At 40.6% G+C, this 20,091-nt stretch overlaps 1 protein-coding gene across 4 annotated transcripts in view; it reads right to left on the reverse strand.

The window, feature by feature from the left end:
- The window catches only part of MTR (5-methyltetrahydrofolate-homocysteine methyltransferase), a 123,908-nt gene that overhangs the window by 95,754 nt on the left and 8,063 nt on the right, over window positions 1–20,091 (reverse strand). For 3 of the 4 annotated variants that reach the window (XR_005016783.1, XR_005016782.1, XM_036828220.1), the window contains exons 3-9: window positions 12,423–12,512; window positions 9,698–9,767; window positions 7,839–7,931; window positions 5,988–6,094; window positions 4,486–4,545; window positions 3,627–3,721; window positions 357–457 (exon numbers count right to left, since the gene is read on the reverse strand). Coding sequence is in view for 2 of the 4 variants with exons in the window: in XM_036828220.1 (XP_036684115.1) it covers window positions 357–457; window positions 3,627–3,721; window positions 4,486–4,545; window positions 5,988–6,094; window positions 7,839–7,931; window positions 9,698–9,767; window positions 12,423–12,512 (616 nt within the window). In the remaining 2 variants the exon portion in view is untranslated. Of the gene's footprint in view, window positions 1–356; window positions 458–3,626; window positions 3,722–4,485; window positions 4,546–5,987; window positions 6,095–7,838; window positions 7,932–9,697; window positions 9,768–12,422; window positions 12,513–20,091 lie in introns of those variants that run through there. The other variant, XM_036828221.1, reaches the window with a different exon arrangement.

Below are 20,091 nucleotides of genomic sequence, written 5' to 3' on the forward strand. Positions count from 1 at the left end.
GGAACAAAGAAGAGGGCTCTCTCTCTCACGTTCTTTGCACTCGTCTCTTTGGCCACGCCCACATGGCGAGCACTGTCACCAATTCCAAGGCTCTGGTCAGTTAAGTCATGACTAGGCTTCATGCCCCCAAGTTCTGTCCACTTCTGACCCTTTCAGGCTGAGCCAAACTGTTCCTTCAAGTCTAGAGGGAAACAGTGGTCTAGACCCAAATACTCTTCATTCAGAAAATTCCTATTGAAAGTCAACTATATACTAAGACCTGCAAAACAAACTCTTTTAATCCAGATCTGTTACCCTATCTACCCATGTCTTGTGTATTTGCATTTTCCTATGTGTGACTCCCTTGAAACACACACCTGCGTTGGGATAACAGAGGACATAGGCTGTTGTACATTTTCCAATTGTTTCAATAAAAGGTCTCATTTCAGCTGCACCCAGAGCACAATTTAATCCAATGCTGGAAAAACAAAAAGAAGGTATTAGAAGTACCCTCTTTTATTCTAAGTATTTATACATATAAAAAGTTATGATAAAGAAAGGAGTATATTTAAAACCAAGCAGATAGTAAGTCTCCTGATTCAAATCACGTTTATTCAGCTCCAGTCAAAGCCACCTCACTGAAGTTCCCTGCAACACTAAATATTTCTGCCCATGTCTCCAACATTAGCTCCTGCCTACGGATGTGACGCCTTAAATAAGTTCACCGTTTAGTTAATGGTATAGCATGAAACAGAAATGTCTGCAAACTACCACTGCTAATAAACACTGGAAAGCAATACTTAAGAGAAAGAAAAAGGAAAATCTTGGAGATAGAAGGAACATTAATGGCACATGGAAGCCACTTCAGGGGCCTTAAAGACCAAGACTCAGTCCTTGCTCCAACTGAATTGCAACGTGACCTTGGACTTAGAATTTGTCCTCTTATAAATTAATTTGTAACCAAGGGGCTCTCTGTTTTGCAAATGAAACTTACTGCAGACTAAAATAAAACAAATCAAAGCAGAGCTGCTAAACCCCTCCAAAATCACACTCAGTGCGAGCTGCCGAAGTCTTCAGGGATTCAAGAATTAACTATGAAGTGACAGGACTATGTCATCTTTTATTTTTTCACATTTTACTTTTTTTCTTTTACTGTGGTTTCTAAGTGCAATGTGATATACTAGATTAGATCCTGGAACAGAAAAAGGACATTAGTGGAAAAACCTGAAACCAGAATAAAGTCAGGAGTTTAGTTAATAGTAATATACTTTTAGTTTTGACAAAAGTACCACAGTTAATGCAAGATGTCTCATTAGAAAAAACTAGATGAAGAGCATATGGGAATTCTCTGTACTATCTTTGCGACTTTTCTGTAAATCTGAAATTATTCCAAAATAAAAAGTTTATTTAACAAACAAATACCCAACTCCCATTCCTGATAAAAACTCTTAGTAAACTAGGAATAGAGGGGAACTTCCTCCACTTGATAAAGAACGTCTATAAAAAACCTATAGCTAACATCATACTTAATGATACAGAACTAGATGCTTTCCCCGCAAGATCGGGAACAAGACAAGGATGCCCGCTTTCACCTCCTGCTAAACATCATGCTGGGAGTCCTAGGTGAGGCAATAAGAGAAGATGGAAAATAAAAGGTATAAAGTTTGGAAAGGAAGAAAAAAATTTGTCTTTGTTCACAGATAAGACTATCTATTCCAAAGAATCATCTAAAAAATTCTTAGAACCAAGGTTGTAAAGCACAAGCTTCATGCACAAAAGTCAACTGTTTACCTATACACCAGCAATGAGCAATTGAAATTTGAAATACGAAACACATTATTTACAATGGCACCAAAACAAATGAAATACTTGTGTATAACTACAAAACTCTGATGAAAGAAATCAAGGCAGATCTAAATAAATGGAGATCTATACCATGTTCATCAACAGGAAGACTTAATATAGTTAAGATGTCAGTTCTTCCCAATTTTATATACATTTACACAACGCCAGTCAAAATTCCAGCAAGTTATTTTGTGGATATCAACAAACTGATTCTAAACTTTACATGATGAAGCAAACAACCCAGAATAGCTAATACAATTCTTGAAGGAGAAGAACAAAGTCAAAGGACTGGTACTGCTCGACTTCAAGACTCACTGAAAAGCTAAAGGAATCTCTGGTATTGATGAGAGAGCACAGACAAACAGATCAATGGTGCTGAATAGAGTCCAGGAACAGAATCACACAAATACAGTCAACTAATCTTTGACAAACGAGCAAAGGCAAGCCAATGGAGAAAGGATTGCATTTTCAACAAACAGTACTGGAACAACTGGACATTCACATCTGAATACATTAATCTAGATAAAGATCTTACATCTTTCATAAAAATTAATGCAAAATGGATCACAGATCTAATTGCAAATTGCAAAACTATTAAAGATATAAATATATATATAACGATTACACAGGAGAAAAATCTAGGTGTCCATGGGTTTGGAGATGAGTTTTTAGATACAACACCAGAAGTAGGATCCATGAAAGAAAGAAAAAAAAAAAATGATAAGCTGGACTTCACTAAAATTACAAACTTCTGCCCCGCAAAAGATATGGTTAGGAGCATGAGAAGACAAGCCACGGACTAGGACCAAATATTTGCAAAACACATACATGGTATCCAAAATATTTTCTTTAATTTTTAAAACTCAACAATAAGAAAACCACCCAACTAAAACAATAAGCAAAAGATCTGAAGAGGAGCAGCTACCTCAAGGTGTTGTTGCCAAAATTAAAAGAGAGAACTCTCATAAAGCACTTAGAACCGAGCCTGGCACACAGCAAACTCTCAGTAAATGTCTATGACTCTTATTTTTACGGCCAAGGCTATAATAACAGTGAATAGAGTGCTCTGAGAAGAACATCGACCTGGGCTGGTAAGAGAGGGACGGGTCCCCAGAGAGCACCCTAGAGATGGGTCTGAAAGGCTCATGTGGCGGGGTGACCCTGCAGGACAGGCACGGCCTCCAGGCAGGAGTAGAACGTGCACGGAAAAGGCACAGGAGGAAACTGTATAGACTCTTGGAGCTTCCATCTCACTCACGGTACAGAATTTAAACCATTTTCATCAGAAAAATAGAGAGATGTTTCAAACTAGAATGTAAAAGCCATGTTAATTTTAAAGATAAAAATCTGAGCTTTAGAATTCCCACCTTATTTCAAACTACGCTACTTCTGGTTGCTCCGCATGCAGGGAGTGAAAAAACCTTGCAAAGTTTTTAAGTGCTGATAATAGATTTAAAGTGTTGTTAGTGGGCCAAGCCAGTCTTAAACTATAAGGGGGACACTTACAGACAAAAAGGCAACTCTCTGGTGGGCCCAGGGGGTATGAGAACTCTCCCCCTCCCTCAAATCGACCCATTTAGGCAGCGTCTTCTGACGTCCTCAGGGCAGTCAGAATGTACTTCAAGGAAAGACAACATCTCATGCAAGTGGTACCACAGACATACAGAGAAGCAGTCCCCTCCCGGGTCACAGCCTGTAGTCTTCAGAAGAGATCCCCGTTGTGCTCGCTTCGGCAGCACACGTACTAAAATTAGAAGAGACCCCCGCAAAAGGAATGGAGTCAGAAAAGAATGATCACTCACCAGAGTGGGTCTGCATGAGACACGCTGATGACAAACGCCTCCCCGGTCTGACCAGAGAGAGTCCGCCCACTTTTATCAACAATTGTCCCTGAAATCTGAATTGAACAAAGTAAACTCCGTCAACAGCATAGACCTGAGTTAAGAATACAGTCACAGAAACAAAATAAAATGAGCAAGCTGACTTTCTTTGTTTTTTTACAAGAGAACTGTGGCACTCAAACTCCAAGGCAGCACTGTTTTCTTTAACGGTCAGAACAGATGAATGCACAGTGCCCAGGGGAGGGGTTGGAAAGCCACAGAAACAGAGAAAAGGGAAAGTCACGGAGACAAAAGCAGTGTCCAAAAAAGCTTTAGGATTCACACCTCCAGTCCCACTGGAGAAGACTTCCCCACAGATACCTCAGGTTATCCTGGTCTCCTGCTGTTCCACATCTGATCCATCTGACACCCCTTGTTTGACTCTATTCTATTCTCACCAAGCAATGGGGGCCTGCCTGTTGCATTACTGAACCGGCAGCACGCTGTCTCTGGTGCTGGACGCTTCACGGTCAGCACGCCAGTCCGTCCGCCCTCGGGCCCTAACGAGAGTGAGCCTTTGGCTTCGGGGGACCGGTTCAGCCAGGCTTCTTTGGAATAGCCCGCCTTCCACAAACCACCGCTACATTCATTTTCTGTACATTTCCACGGATAAGACTGCTAGGGGTCTAGAGGTGGTGGAAGAAGGGAGGTGAACCAAGCAAGTAGCTCGTTCCTAAAAGATACTGTCAACAGTTCCATGGCAGGAAAACAAAAACCCCACCCTCAAAATGACAATATTAATAAAAACCAAAATTCATCATGCCAATATTTGAGAACTTACAAGGACAGGCCGGGGAGCATATTCCTCTTCAAAAAGTCTGTGGACTGCAAACAAGGCTGCCTGTCGGAGAAAAAGGACACCTTTGTTTCTGAGAGACTGCGACACAGGGCAGCCTAACTGGCTGATGAGAATGCTCCCTTACCCAGACCTCTTCAGATAAGATACAAATCACCTTCCCTGGGGAGGAGGAGGAGAAACACGTCCTCCTGATAACGCACAACCCCAGGGCCCCTTTCTCAGGGGTAACACTGTACATGTTACAACAAAACAAATGCTGACTGAAAGTCCCTCCACGAACTAATACTTCCTCTGAGGAAGGGCTGAAGAGCTCCTCTTTCTGCTTTCGCTCAGTCAAAATTAAAAATAGATAAATAAGAAGCCTCTGCTTTCCACAGCCTCATATATACATGGTAGGTATATGAACCAACAGTGTATGTCATTGCAAAAAAGAGTATGAGCTAGAATGGGCTGTAAAGGCACAAATCCCATGTTAATCTGTACCGTCCATGTTTTATTAAGTTCCGGGACCAGACATCAAGGTCCTCCAATGCTCAAGGTCATTCCACATCGGAACCCACTGACACGGAGGGCCGACGGCACAAATTAAAACTATAGTGAGGTAGTATTTTTCAGCTATCAGATTGTAAAAGATCAAAAAGTTCAACAGAGAGGGTGTGGTGAAAGCAGCACTACTGTGCACTGCTTGCTGATTGGAGGATAAATGAGTACAATCTTAGAGGGAATTTGACACTAAAAATCAAAATTAACAGTGCCCAGACCCTTTAAATCTTGCAATTTCACTTGTAGAAATTTATCTTCAGAGACACTGTGCAAAAACGTATGTATGAGGATATCTACTTTTTATTCCACACACTTATGTACCTTTGTACATATACAAAGAATATAACCACATACACATACGCACACGCATCACGCATGCTTTTATCTGCATGGAATCTCTGTCAGGACCCTCACACCAGTAATAGCAGTTGTCCCTGGGGAAGACGGCTGAATACCCAGGGAATAGGAGACAGGAGGATATTTACTTTTTACTCCATACATTTATATGTCTTTTTCTTTCTTTTCTGGCCGAGCAGCACGGCTTGCGGGATCTTAGTTCCCCAACCAGGGATGGGACCCAGGCCCTTGGCAGTGAAAGCGCCAAGTCCTAACCACTGGACGGCCAAGGAATTCCCATTTATGTGTCTTCTGAATTTTAGAACCATGCGTATATATTTATTACCTATGCATCTATGTACATATAGTAGCTATATATGAAAATATTTACTTTCATAATTAAAAAAACATTTTTTAAAAGTTAGAAACATAACCTTTTGAAGTTTCCCTCATTCTACTGGACTCAGTTAAAAATATTCAAGAATAAAATGGAATCAAGGAATTTGATTTAACTTTAATAATGGCTATTACAGTCTCCTCACTACACTAGGGGATGCACCCCAGCCCCCAGCCCAGCCTAGCCGCTTTTTTCTCCTTTAACTCACCTTGGCATTGGCGGTATCAAAAATAGTTTCAATGAGTAAGATATCAACCCCACCATCCAGAAGCCCTTTGGCCTGCTCTTTGTATGCTTCAACGAGTTCATCAAATGCTGCAAAAACCAAACCACACCCAGGACATTAGTCACGGACATCCTCTGAAAGCCCAGGACACACTGAGCTCAGGCCTGGTGCCAGGTGAACTGACCACTGCTGGTCTCTAATGCATAATTTCAGGGCAACAAAAGAAACATGGCAGTGATGGAAGTTAAACCAGCAAACTGAACACAGATGCTCCTAAACACTTAGCACACGGGCTCACTTCCCATGTGTGAGCCGAGAATGAGTGGCTGGGTGGAAAGGTGTATGATTTCTTGAGCCCTGGCTCTTACTTTTAAGATCTTTAAAACAGATCTTTCTGGGGATGGTGTTAATCAATTCAGGGGTGAGTGTGAGGAACAACTAGAGAAACGTGTCACACTCATCTGGATACAACACCGGTTGCATCACATTCTCTCACACCCTCTGGGGTAAAAGTCTGCAGTGCTGTAGATTTTGCTCCTGCCCTCTGACACCAACTCTGTCAGAGAAGAAACCTGCCTGGGGGGCAATTTCAGTCTCAAACACAAAAGAGTCTAATCACTCCTAGATAAAATTTTTGTTAGAAATGTCTTGTCTACTTCCATCTGAGAGGTCACCCCTCTCCCCATTTGATCTCTCACCCAAGAAAGAAAAGATGCTCATATATTCAATAGAGAAGCCTACTTCATCCTATTCAGCACAAGAGACAGGAAACATTAGCTCCTCACTGCCACACCTAGACCAGAGGGAGGACTGGCCACACGTCAGCCCAGAATGAGCAACCCCCAGTGGAAAAGTGTGGTATGTCACCAAAACCTACAATCCACACTTGCCTGAACTTGTCTTCTACACAGAATTCATTACCACACGTAGTATCATTACTATTCTGCTCTGATCATTTAATACTTTTTGTTTTTTTGTAGTCTGATGCTTAAGAAATTGACCTAGATTTCTAGACTTTTCATACACTCTCAATGCAAGTATGCTTATAGATGGTGGTTTACACCGTTTACAATGCTAGTATGCATATATAGCTTGGACTGCTTTCTGATAAATAAAGTGGGAGTCTAGTGGGTTATTCTATAACTGACCAAGGCCTGGTGTCTATATTTGCTCAACTTCTCAGTCTAAAGTTTTATTTTGATTGGTTTCATTTCTGCAGCTGATAAAGAAGCCCAAACACAACAACATGCACCTTTGAAAGCAGGCTCAAAATGCATAATACCAATACTATGACTAATAATAGCTCACTTTTTTTTTTTAAATCCAAATTTTGCTGCAAGAGACCATAGTTCTTTTTTTTTTTTAATTTTATAGCTACTTTATTTATTTATTTATTATTTATTTTTGGCCGTGTTGGGTCTTCGGTTCGTGCGAGGGCTTTCTCTAGTTGCGGCAAGCGGGGGCCACTCTTCATCACGGTGCGCGGGCCTCTCACTATCGCGGCCCCTCCCGTTGCGGGGCACAGGCTCCAGACGCGCAGGCTCAGTAGTTGTGGCTCACGGGCCCAGCTGCTCCGTGGCACGTGGGATCTTCCCAGACCAGGGCTCGAACCCGTGTCCCCTGCATTAGCAGGCAGATTCTCAACCACTGCGCCACCAGGGAAGCCCAGCTCACTTTTTATTTTAATGTTTACTACATTCCAGGGACTGCTGTAAGCCCTTAAGTCACAATAATCCTTAAGTAGATGTTGGTATTGGCCCCATTTTACAGATTTATAGATTACTGAAACACAGAGGTACTTGCCCAAGGTCAATGATTATATCTCATACTCACTGATGTTCCTGTAATCTGGTCTTTCCACAGATGGGGACACAGAGAGTGTCTTGTTAGTTGGACCCAGAGCTCCTGCCACATATCTCTTAATTCCTTTAGGAAAAGAAAAACAAGTGTGAAATCTCTAAACAGCTCATAAGTTAATACGCTATCAGATTTCCCCTAGAACACAGGTATATAATCCTTTGTCCGTAACTCTGAAATCCAAAAAGCGCAAAAGCCCCACTTTTTTCCTTAATTCATTTGACAACAAAACTTGACCTCTCCTAAACTACAAGAGGCTATTTATAGTCTTTACCTCACTTAGTGGACGATTCATAGATTTTACTGCAAATAGATGTTTGATTTTGAGGCTGTCTTGGATCCCACTGAGGAAATTATGAAATATAAAGTATGTGCACATGTTACCGCCAAGCCAACCCAAAAAACTCTGAATTCTCACACATGTGGCTTCAAAGAATTTCAGTTAGTAATCCTTTTCTATCACCATAGCTATGCTTGGACAAATGCTCTCTCTCCCTACTGTTAAGAAACCCTGAAGGTCGTGAACATAGGTTTTGCAAAAGTTCCTCACAGTAGCATTGATCTTGAAATGCTCTCCACTGCTGTACTGCAGGGCCTTTGCTGGGGGAAAATATTAAATCACGATGAACAATTATAAAGCCTGAAATTCAAGTACGAAGCAGATCAAATCTCACATTAAAACTCTTTCAAGAATGTTTTAATAAGCTTTCCTCTAGGCTAGAGTCTAGGTGCTTCTAAAGGAGCTGGAGATGTTGTGTTCCTTACATATCGGAACACAGGGCAGGGCCATAGTGCTCATCACCTTTGGTGGTTTTAACCAGGTGGTTATTCTTTACCATCTAACTGGAGCCAACTACCCACTAGCTGATAGCCCAGCCTTTGAACAGCTTACAAGCCCCGATATTCTTTATCTTCCCCAAAGCTGAACAATAACGTGGGTGTAAGAAAAACGTCCTTGTCTTTCCCTGCTTCAGCTGGTTTGATAGCCTCTGACCTGTGACTTTGTTGGGGCAACAGTCTATGCCCTTCCGATTTCAACATTATCTCTCAGAAACGGAGCTCCTATAAATTGCTTCAGTCTTCATTAGTATGCTGTGTCTAACTTCCCAACAATTTTGCTTTACGTCTTCCCTGTTGGCAACAATTTCACGTTTCCAAATCTTCAGGGGCTCCATGTATTTCTTCTATTCCTTTCCCGCCCTCAAAGCCTCCCCTCCAGCTGGTGCCCAAGTGTTCTTATGGCAGCCAGCCAGGAGGCTAGTTATTTCGGGGAGGCACTTTTCAAATCCCAGCAAGACTGACTCTCATGCCACCCTCTTTGTGTGCTACACAGCGCCTTCAAAGACACTAGTGGTATGAAGTAGAACACGCTCAAAAGATGATCTCTCTTTACCTAAATAAGGCAAAATCACAGGGATGAGGGTAGCTTTCAAGCGAGAAGATCAAATATCTTAATGATCACCAATGTAACCAAAACAGCTGTGCCTCAATAACCAAAAGACATACTTCCAAAGGGAGACAAATCATTTTAGCTGTAAATGTACAAGGAAGTCACGGTTCTAGCTACAAGGTTAGGATAAAACACCCAGCAGAGTAAACACAGCGTAAACCCTGAGCCCAAGGCCCAAGGAAACAGAGTCAATTCAGAGGGACACTGAATGCTTGACTATGAAACTGCAGAGAAGTAACCTACAAACAAGTACGTGATGGTGTCTGCAGTGCTGCTGTAGGCCAACTGTCGCGAAAGGAAAAGGGGCAGTAAGGACAGTATGTTATAGCTGAGGATGTCAAAGGAAACATCTTTGTAAAAAAAAAGAGAGAAAACTGTTCCTTACCTGTCTGGAGAGTGATCTCCTCAGCTGCTTTTCTGGCCACTCCCGCAGAGCACTTGTTCATCCTATAGGCCTAACACACCAACTGCAAATGTTAGTTTGTCCTTCTTTCCCTCCATAAAATAAATAAGGAATTCATGACCTTCTAAAACACAGTTTTATTCAGTAAGGAAAGGTGGAGTGAATTAGTTTGAGGTCTGAATGAAATCTTAGTCAAAAAGGCCTACCAGCGGCCCCAGCCTTGAGGGCGACAGGAAAGGCAAGAGCCTTTGGGAACTGCTTTTACGGTCTTCCACAGAACCATGAGCCATCTGGCAAAAAGGGCAATCTCTGGACGTCTGGCATGTCAGAATAAGCTGATGTAGTGAAATATTCTGAGAGTTAGAAAATAGCATAGTAATGGAAAAAGCAGGGGCTTCAGAGACAGGAGACCTGGGTTCTAAAACCAGCTCTGTCACTACCTGCCCGGGTGGTTCCCTTAGGAACTCCTCCAGGTCCTGGCTTCCTACACCGTACAATGGTTGGCATCAGTGGGTCTTAAGTTTTTGTAGATTATGAAACTCTTGAGAATTTGGAGAAGGGCCATGAACCCTCTCACTAGGAAATAAAGCAAGCATGCAGAACCGTACAAAGTAGCGCCTGCGGGTTTTACCGAGATACACTCAAGCCCATTCATTTACGTATTGTCTGTTGCTGCTTTTTTTTGTTTTTTAAACATCTTTATTGAAGTATAATTGCTTTACAATGGTGTGTTAGTTTCTGCTTTATAACAAAGTGAATCAGTTATACATATGCATATGTTCCCATATCTCTTCCCTCTTGCATCTCCCTCCCTCCCACCCTCCCTATCCCACCCCTCTAGGTGGTCACAAAGCACCGAGCTGATCTCCCTGTGCTATGCGGCTGCTTCCCACTAGCTATCTGTTTTACATTTGGTAGTGTATATATGTCTATGCCACTCTCTCACCCTGTCACATCTTACCCCTCCCCCTCCCCATATCCTCAAGTCCATTCTCTAGTAGGTCTGTGTCTTTATTCCCATCTTGCCACTAGGTTCTTCATGACCTTTATTTTCCCTTAGATTCCATATATATGTGTTAGCATACTGTATTTGTTTTTCTCTTTCTGACTTACTTCACTCTGTATGACAGACTCTAACTCCATCCACCTCACTACAAATACCTCCATTTCATTTCTTTTTATGGCTGAGTAATACTCCATTGTATATATGTGCCACATCTTCTTTATCCATTCATCTGATGATGGACACTTAGGTTGCTTCCATGTCCTGGTTGCTGCTTTTGCACTATAATGCCAGCGTTGAGTAGTTGCAAAAGAGACTGTACGTAGCCAACAAAGCTTTAAATATTTACTGTCTGGCCCTTAACGGAAAATGTTTGCCAACTCCTGCCCTCAAATAATTCCCCTGATAACCCACAAGGCAAGTGATTTCACAAAGCCCCATCACCAGGAGGGAAAACAGTGTCAGAGCACTCAGGACTACGTGCATGAACACAGAGGCACGTTCTGGAAAAATCCCACCCAGAAATGGGGACCTCAGCATCTACCATATATTTTCATCATTATCAGTTTACAAAATTTGAATATGGAAGCATCTTGTTGACTAAAAAGAAATGAAATCCTTTACCCCACACCCACTAGGATGCCTACTATCAGGAAAAAACAAAAAGAGAAACAGAACAAATGCTGGCAAAGATGTGTAAAAGCTGGAAACATTGTACACTATTGGCGGTTATACAAAATGATGCAGCCACTGTGGAAAACAGTATGGTGGTTTCGCAAAAAATTAAACATTGAATTAGTGTATAGTTCGGCAACTCTACTTCTGGTTATGTATATATGCTCAAAGGAAATGAAAGCAGGGATGAAGAACAGATTACCTGTACACCGTGCTCATAGCACCATTGTTCACAGTAGCCAAAAGGTGGAATCAGCCCATGTCCCTCAACAGATGAATGAATAAACAAAATGTGGCATATCCATACGGTGGAATATTATTCAACCTCGAAAGAGTACGATATTCTGATACATGCTACAACATCAGTGAACCTTGGGGACATTAAACTAAGTGAAACAAGATAAGTCACAAAAGGACAAAAACTGTATGATCCACTCACATAAGGTAGCTAGGGGAGTTAAATTCACAGAAACAGAAAGTAGAATGGTGGTTTCTAACGGCTGAGGTGGAAGGGAAAATTGGGAATTATTGTTTAATGGGTACAGAGTTTAAGTTCTACAAGGTGAAAAGAGTTCCACGGACAGATGGTGGTAACGGTAGCACAACAATGTGAATGTACTTAATGTCACTGAACTGTACACTTAAAATTGGTTAAAATGGTAAATTTTATGTTACCTGTATTTTTCCACCATTTTTTTAAAAAAGGAAACCAAATCTGTCACCCGACTTAAAAAGGCTTCACAGCACTGTGCACATGGCCAATCATTATGCTTTCATTCACAGTCACTGCATAATAAGTATCGTTTTTATTTGATTATTACTTGCCCATAAAGAAACCAGCTGGAAAATGAATGGGCTGTTGTGTTTATAAGCAGAAGCGATTCTAACCATTTTCCCCATCTGACCACAAATAATACATAACTAGGCATTAGCTTGACTCTGCAGCTTTGGCTGGTTTTCTCACTAGCAATTACCAATGCGGCAAACGCTCATGAGTATCTTAGATACAAGGAAAAATGAAATCCTTACCAAGTGTTCGAGGCCATAGTCCGCTTGGGCAATAGCAGTGCTGCTAAAAGTATTTGTTTCAATGATATCTGCCCCAGCCAGCAAGTAATCCTGCCACGAGAGAAAGCAATGTCAATGCTATGAGTTTTAGAATCCCTGTCCCCCAACAATAAACTAGTCTTTTCCTCACCAAGGCCACCAAACATCTTTTGACCACTTACTAAGTGCAAGGCACTGTACTAGATAGAGGCTGGGGATGCAAAAAGACCTACGGATTTCATAGAAAGGCCTGTGGTATGAATAAATAAACACAGAACTTGAATTCAGACAAAGTTCACTTGCGGAGTGAATTGAGTCAAGTTCCTTAAACTCTGTGAGTTTCAGTTTCCTCATGTGAAAGTAGTTTAACCCTACTTCACCGGGTGGCCAGATGATGGTACAGACCACACGCCAAGCTTCTAGCACACGATGGCCCTCAACAAACATTCCTTCTGTCCCTTTGCCAGCTCTCTGCTTCAGCGCGGTCAGAGCCCCGCTGAGAAGGGCACTATCTCTGCAATCTTGATTCTGACCACAGTCGCTTCAGTCCACAGCTCCTGGTCCCTCTGAGCCACACCTGCACCCTTACGAAACCCTGAGGACCTCGGTGCCTCCGGTTCTCCCTGTTTGAAACCTTTCTGTCTTGTTTCACTCTTTGGACACCATCTCAACCTCAATCCGATGAAAATTCTGGAATCTCTTGATCTTCCAAAAGTGAGTAAGCCCAACCCCACCTAAGCAGATGGACACTGTTTGCAGAAGAGCTGGGAAATGAAAACCAAGGTTCACACATTTATAATAAGTCACAAACATCCCAACTATCTATCACTAGGGAAATGGCTAAATAAACTGTAATATGTCCATCTTATTACATGCTATGTGGCAGCTAAAAAACAGTGTGCACATATATCTACATATAGTAACACAGAAAATCTCCAAAAGTATTGAGTAGAAAAACAAAATTGACTGATACGTAAACCATGACACCATTAAGTTTAAAACATACATACACACAAATAGTACTGAGTTTTCTACAGATATCTATATGTATACACATACATACGTAATATATACATATACATAAATGCATAACAAATGATCTGGAAAGACATACACCAACTAGTATAAGTGGTTATCTCTGGGGAAAAAACAGAAATTTGGAATAGTGGTTAAAAGGGAATTTATTCTTATCTATGGGTTCTGTTTTATAAGAACAAATTAAAATTTAGTTTTTCAACAAAGAGCAAGAAAAACTGAAAACAACCTTAATGTCCAAGAATAAGGTTAGTTAAGTAAATGATGACATATATGTAGAATAGATTATTATGAAGTTATTAAAACCATGTCTCAGGATATTTAATGCTCATGGTATTAAGTAAAAAATGCAAATTATAAAATAGTATGAAGTAATAATAATCCAAATTTAATTTTAAAAATCCAAACACAGAAAACTAGACTGAAATATAAATTAAAATATGTGAATGGCAATTATGTCTTGGTATCGATATTACAGGTGGTTTTAATTTTCTCCTTTATGCTTTCTACAGCATCTAGCTAGACATTTTATGTTTGTAACAATGAACACATATTGTCTTTATAATTAGGGAAAAAATATTTCTAAATTCCTAGTTATTATTTTCTCCAATTGTATGTAGATTTAAAATTTTAAATAATATAAAGTTTAAAAGGTGTTCCTTCTAGCTCTTCACCCTTTCTCTCCACCTTCTTTCCCGGAACAATATCCCACTCATGGGCTCCGGATATGACACCCCTGAGATTACAAGCCTATTCTCACCAATTGAAAACATGTGTGATATGGGCAAGCTACTTAATTTCTCTACCCCTCAGTTTTCGCATGTATCAATAGAAAGCTGTCAAGATTAAAGGAGGCCATTAATGACAGCAAGGCCACAGGCTACCAACAGGTGTTTTAAATATTGGTTCCTGTTGGTCTCAGCCTATCAACAGTGATAAGCTAGGAATGCCTGATGCACTCACATGGGCCCTTACCGCCTGTGCTGAGCCAGGACCAAGCCAATGCCACAGCTACACTGGCGCTATTGGTTCTTATTATGATTGCAAGACTCACCTCAGCAACAACCATCAGGGAACTTCTGAAAACAAACAAGGTTTACTGCCCATGGGTCCTGGAGAGTACAGGCATGCCCGGGCCATACAGTGAGGTAGCTGGGGGAAGGCGTGGGTTCGGCAGGAATGACTGTGATGTTTAGCTAGCAGATGTGTCACACAGCTGGCAGGGTGTTTATTGACATAGATGCCTCTTAAACAATGCCTCAGCAACCAAAAGCTTAATGTCAGGCGCTTACATTACAATCAAAAAAGCTTAGTGTCAGACACTTGCACTTCAAATAGAACCTGGCCATTCCATTAAAATTAAGTATCAGGGGATCAGCTCTATGGTCAGTAACTCCACTAGAAATAACTAAGTGTGCAAATAACCCAGTCTTTTTCCCTTCCTCACCCATGAACACGACACGGTCTCTACATCCAGAGAACTCCAGCTAGTCAATATTCCCCCACGGATGGGACAGCTAGGTTACACCTTATGGTATTTAAAGTCATTTTTGCTTCACGTCCCTATCTTGGGAAACTTGCTGTTCTATCTACATGCCTACCTAACTCACAGGACAAAGATTCGTTCCCTCAAAAAACATTTACTGGGACTTCCCTGGTGGCGCAGTGGTTAAGAATCCGCCTGCCAATGAAGGGGACAAAGGTTTGAGCCCTGGTCCAGGAAGATCCCACATGCCGCGGAGCAACTAAGCCCGTGTGCCACAGCTACGGAGCCTGCGCTCTAGAGCCTGCGAGCCACAACTACTGAGCCCGCATGCTGCAACTATTGAAGCCCGCACGCCTAGAGCCCATGCTCCACAACAAGAGAAGCCACTGCAATGAGAAGCCTGCACACCGCAACGAAGAGTAGCTCCTGCTTGCCGCAACTAGAGAAAGCCCACGCACAGCAACAAAGACTCAACACAGCTAAAAATAAATACATAAATAAAATTTATTAAAAAAAAAAATTTACTGACTTACTATGTGCAAGATACTGTTTTAGGCAGTAGGGATTCAGCAGTGAAAAGCAGGCCCAAATTCCTGCCCTCAGGAAGCTCATACTCTAGTGATAATCCACTTGAATAAGGACAAAACCACAAGTCATGGGCTGGGCTGGGCTGGGTGTCGGGGGTTGGGGGAGGGTGGTGATTTCACCAACTGCATAATAAGAACTGATGTTTGTAACCACGCCAAGCAATTCATACCCATGATGGCATTCCCAATCCACAACATACTGGAATTTTATAATGCTATTTGACTACGTACTCTCAGGCCTCACAGAAAAACTCGTAGAACCAAAACTCTTCAAGGACCAATTTAAAATCTTCCAGTAACTACAACTTCCATTATGACCAAAGGAAAGGCATTCCTAGCTCTTCTTCAAATGAAAACCATTCTGCATCTGATCTAGAACAAAGTCTTGATCACCCAAGAGAAGGATCCCTTCCACCCTCAATAAATCATTTAATCACTGATTTGTTTGAGTTTTTTTTCTTTAAGAAGAGTCTGAAAGGCAACAAAAGCAAAAAATAAACAAGTGAGACTATATCAAACTAAAAAGTATCTGCACAGCAAAGGAAACCATCAACAAAATGAAAAGGCAACCTACTGAATGGGAGAAAATATTTGCAAATCATGTGTCTGATAAGGATATCCAAAATAGACAAAGAACTCATACAACACAGTAGCAAAAAAAAATCCAAACAATCTAATTCAAAAATGGGCAGAAGACAGGACTTCCCTGGCAGTCCAGTGGTTAAGACACCACACTTCCACTGCAGGGGGTGTGCAGGTTTGATCCCTGCTCGAGGAACTAAGATCCTACATGCCTCGCAGCACGGCCAAAAAAAAAAATGGGCAGAAGATCTGAATAGACATTTTTCCAAAGAAGACATACAGATGGCCAACAGGTACATGAAAAGATGCTCAACATCACTAATCATCAGGGAAAATGCAAATTAAAATGACAAGATATCACCTCTCACCTATCAGAATGCCTATTATCAAAAAGATAAGAAATAACAAGTGTTGGTGAGGAGGTGGAGAAAAGGGAATCCTCTCGCACGGTTGGCAGGAATGTAAATTTGTGCAACCACTATGGAAAACAGAATGCAGGTTCCTCAAAAAATTAAAAATAGAACTACTATATGATCCAGCAATTCTATTTCTGGGTAATACCCAAAGAAAACAAAAACACTAACTCAAAAAGACAGATGCACCCCCATGTTCACTGCAGCATTATTTACTGCCAACATATGGAGACAATCTAAGTGTCCACTGATGGCTGAATAAAGGAAATGTTATATGCATATGCAATGGAATATAACTGAGCTATAAAAAAGAAGGAAGGTGGTTGCCAGAGGTGGAGGGTGGAGGGAAGGGGAAATGGATGAAAGGGTCAAAACGTACAAACTTCCAGTTATAAAATAAGTAAGTCATGGGGATGTAATGTACAGCATGGTGACTATTGTTTAATACTACTGCATTGTATATTTGAAAGTTGCTAAGAAAGTAGATCTTAAAAATCCTCATCACAGAGATAGCCTCAACCACCAGAGGGCAGACAGCAGAAGCAAGAAAAACTACAATCCTGCAGCCTGTTGACCAAAAACCACAGTTACAGAAAGATAGAGAAGATGAAAAGGCAGAGGGCTATGTACCAGATGAAGGAACAAGAAAAAACCCCAGAAAAACAACTAAATGAAGTGGAGATAGGCAACCTTCCAGAAAAAGAATTCAGAATAATGATAGTGAAGATGATCCACGACCTCGGAATAAGAATGGAGGCAAAGATTGAGAAGATGCAAGAAATGATTTACAAAGACCTAGAAGAATTAAAGAACAAACAAACAGAGATGACCAATACAATAACTGAAATGAAAACTACACTAGAAGGAATCAATAGCAGAATAACTGAGGCAGAAGAACGGATAAGTGACCTGGAAGACAGAATGGTGGAATTCACTGCTGCGGAACAGACTAAAGAAAAAAGAATGAAAAGAAATGAAGACAGCCTAAGAGACCTCTGGGACAACATTAAACGCAACAACATTTGCATTATAGGGGTCCCAGAAGGAGAAGAGAGAGAGAAAGGACCAGAGAAAATATTTGAAGAGATTATAGTCGAAAACTTCCCTAACATGGGAAAGGAAATAGCCACCCAAGTCCAGGAAGCGCAGAGAGTCCCATACAGAATAAACCCAAGGAGAAACACGCCGAGACACATAGTAATCAAAGTGGCAAAAATTAAAGACAAAGAAAAATTATTGAAAGCAGCAAGGGAAAAACGACAAATAACATACAAGGGAACTCCCATAAGGTTAACAGCAGATTTCTCAGCAGAAACTCTGCAAGCCAGAAGGGAGTGGCATGATATACTTAAAGTGATGAAAGGGAAGAACCTACAACCAAGATTACTCTACCCGGCAAGGATCTCATTTAGATTTGATGGAGAAATCAAAAGCTTTGCAGACAAGCAAAAGCTAAGAGAATTCAGCACCACCAAACCAGCTCTACAACAAATGCTAAAGGAACTTCTCTAAGTGGGAAACACAAGAGAAGAAAAGGACCTACAAAAACAAACCCAAAACAATTAAGAAAATGGTCATAGGAACATACATATCGATAATTACCTTAAACGTGAATGGATTAAATGCCCCAACCAAAAGACACAGACTAGCTGAATGGATACAAAAACAAGACCCATATATATGCTGTCTACAAGAGACCCACTTTAGAACTAGGGACACATACAGACTGAAAGTGAGGGGATGGAAAAAGATATTCCATGCAAATGGAAATCAAAAGAAAGCTGGAGTAGCTATACTCATATCAGATAAAATAGACTTTAAAATAAAGAATGTTACAAGAGACAAGGAAGGACAATACATAATGATCCAGGGATCAATCCAAGAAGAAGATATAACAATTATAAATATACATGCACCCAACATAGGAGCACCTCAATACATAAGGCAACTGCTAACGGCTATAAAAGAGGAAATCGACAGTAACACAATAATAGTGGGGGACTTTAACACCTCACTTACACCAATGAACAGATCATCCAAAGTGAAAATAAATAAGGAAACAGAAGCTTTAAATGACACAATAGACCAGATAGATTTAATTGATATATATAGGACATTCCATCCAAAAACAGCAGATTACACGTTCTTCTCAAGTGCGCACGGAACATTCTCCAGGATAGATCACATCTTGGGTCACAAATCAAGCCTCAGTAAATTTAAGAAAATTGAAATCATATCAAGCATCTTTTCTGACCACAACGCTATGAGATTAGAAATGAATTACAGGGAAACAAACGTAAAAAAGACAAACACATGGAGGTTAAACAATACGTTACTAAATAACCAAGAGATCACTGAAGAAATCAAAGAGGAAATAAAAAAATACCTAGAGACAAATGACAATGAAAACACGACGACCCAAAACCTATGGGATGCAGCAAAAGCAGTTCTAAGAGGGAAGTTTATAGCTATACAAGCCTACATCAAGAAACAAGAAAAATCTCAAGTAAACAATCTAACCTTACACCTAAAGAAACTAGAGAAAGAAGAACAAACAAAACCCAAAGTTAGCAGAAGGAAAGAAATCATAAAGATCAGAGCAGAAATAAATGAAATAGAAACAAAGAAAACAATAGCAAAGATCAATAAAACTAAAAGTTGGTTCTTTGAGAAGATAAACAAAATTGATAAGCCATTAGCCAGACTCATCAAGAAAAAGAGGGAGAGGACTCAAATCAATAAAATCAGAAATGAAAAAGGAGAAGTTACAACAGACACCGCAGAAATACAAAGCATCCTAAGAGACTACTACAAGCAACTTTATGCCAATAAAATGGACAACCTGGAAGAAATGGACAAATTCTTAGAAAGGTATAACCTTCCAAGACTGAACCAGGAAGAAACAGAAAATATGAACAGACCAATCACAAGTAATGAAATTGAAACTGTGATTAAAAATCTTCCAACAAACAAAAGTCCAGGACCAGATGGCTTCACAGGTGAATTCTATCAAGCATTTAGAGAAGAGCTAATCCCCATCCTTCTCAAACTCTTCCAAAAAATTGCAGAGGAAGGAACACTCCCAAACTCATTCTATGAGGCCACCATCACCCTGATACCAAAACCAGACAAAGACACTACAAAAAAAGAAAATTACAGACCAATATCACTGATGAATATAGATGCAAAAATCCTCAACAAAATACTAGCAAACAGAATCCAACAACACATTAAAAGGATCATACACCACGATCAAGTGGGATTTATCCCAGGGATGCAAGGATTCTTCAATATACGCAAATCAATCAATGTGATACACCATATTAACAAATTGAAGAATAAAAACCATATGATCATCTCAATAGATGCAGAAAAGGCTTTTGACAAAATTCAACACCCATTTATGATAAAAACTCTCCAGAAAGTGGGCATAGAGGGAACCTACCTCAACATAATAAAGGCAAAAAAAAAAAAAAAAAAATCCTCATCACAAGGAAAAAAAATTTGCAACTGTGTAGGGTAACAGATGTTAGCTAGACTTACTATGG

This window comes from Balaenoptera musculus, chromosome 16 (genome assembly GCF_009873245.2).
Source record: "Balaenoptera musculus isolate JJ_BM4_2016_0621 chromosome 16, mBalMus1.pri.v3, whole genome shotgun sequence".
In the NCBI taxonomy this organism is placed as follows: domain Eukaryota; kingdom Metazoa; phylum Chordata; class Mammalia; order Artiodactyla; family Balaenopteridae; genus Balaenoptera; species Balaenoptera musculus.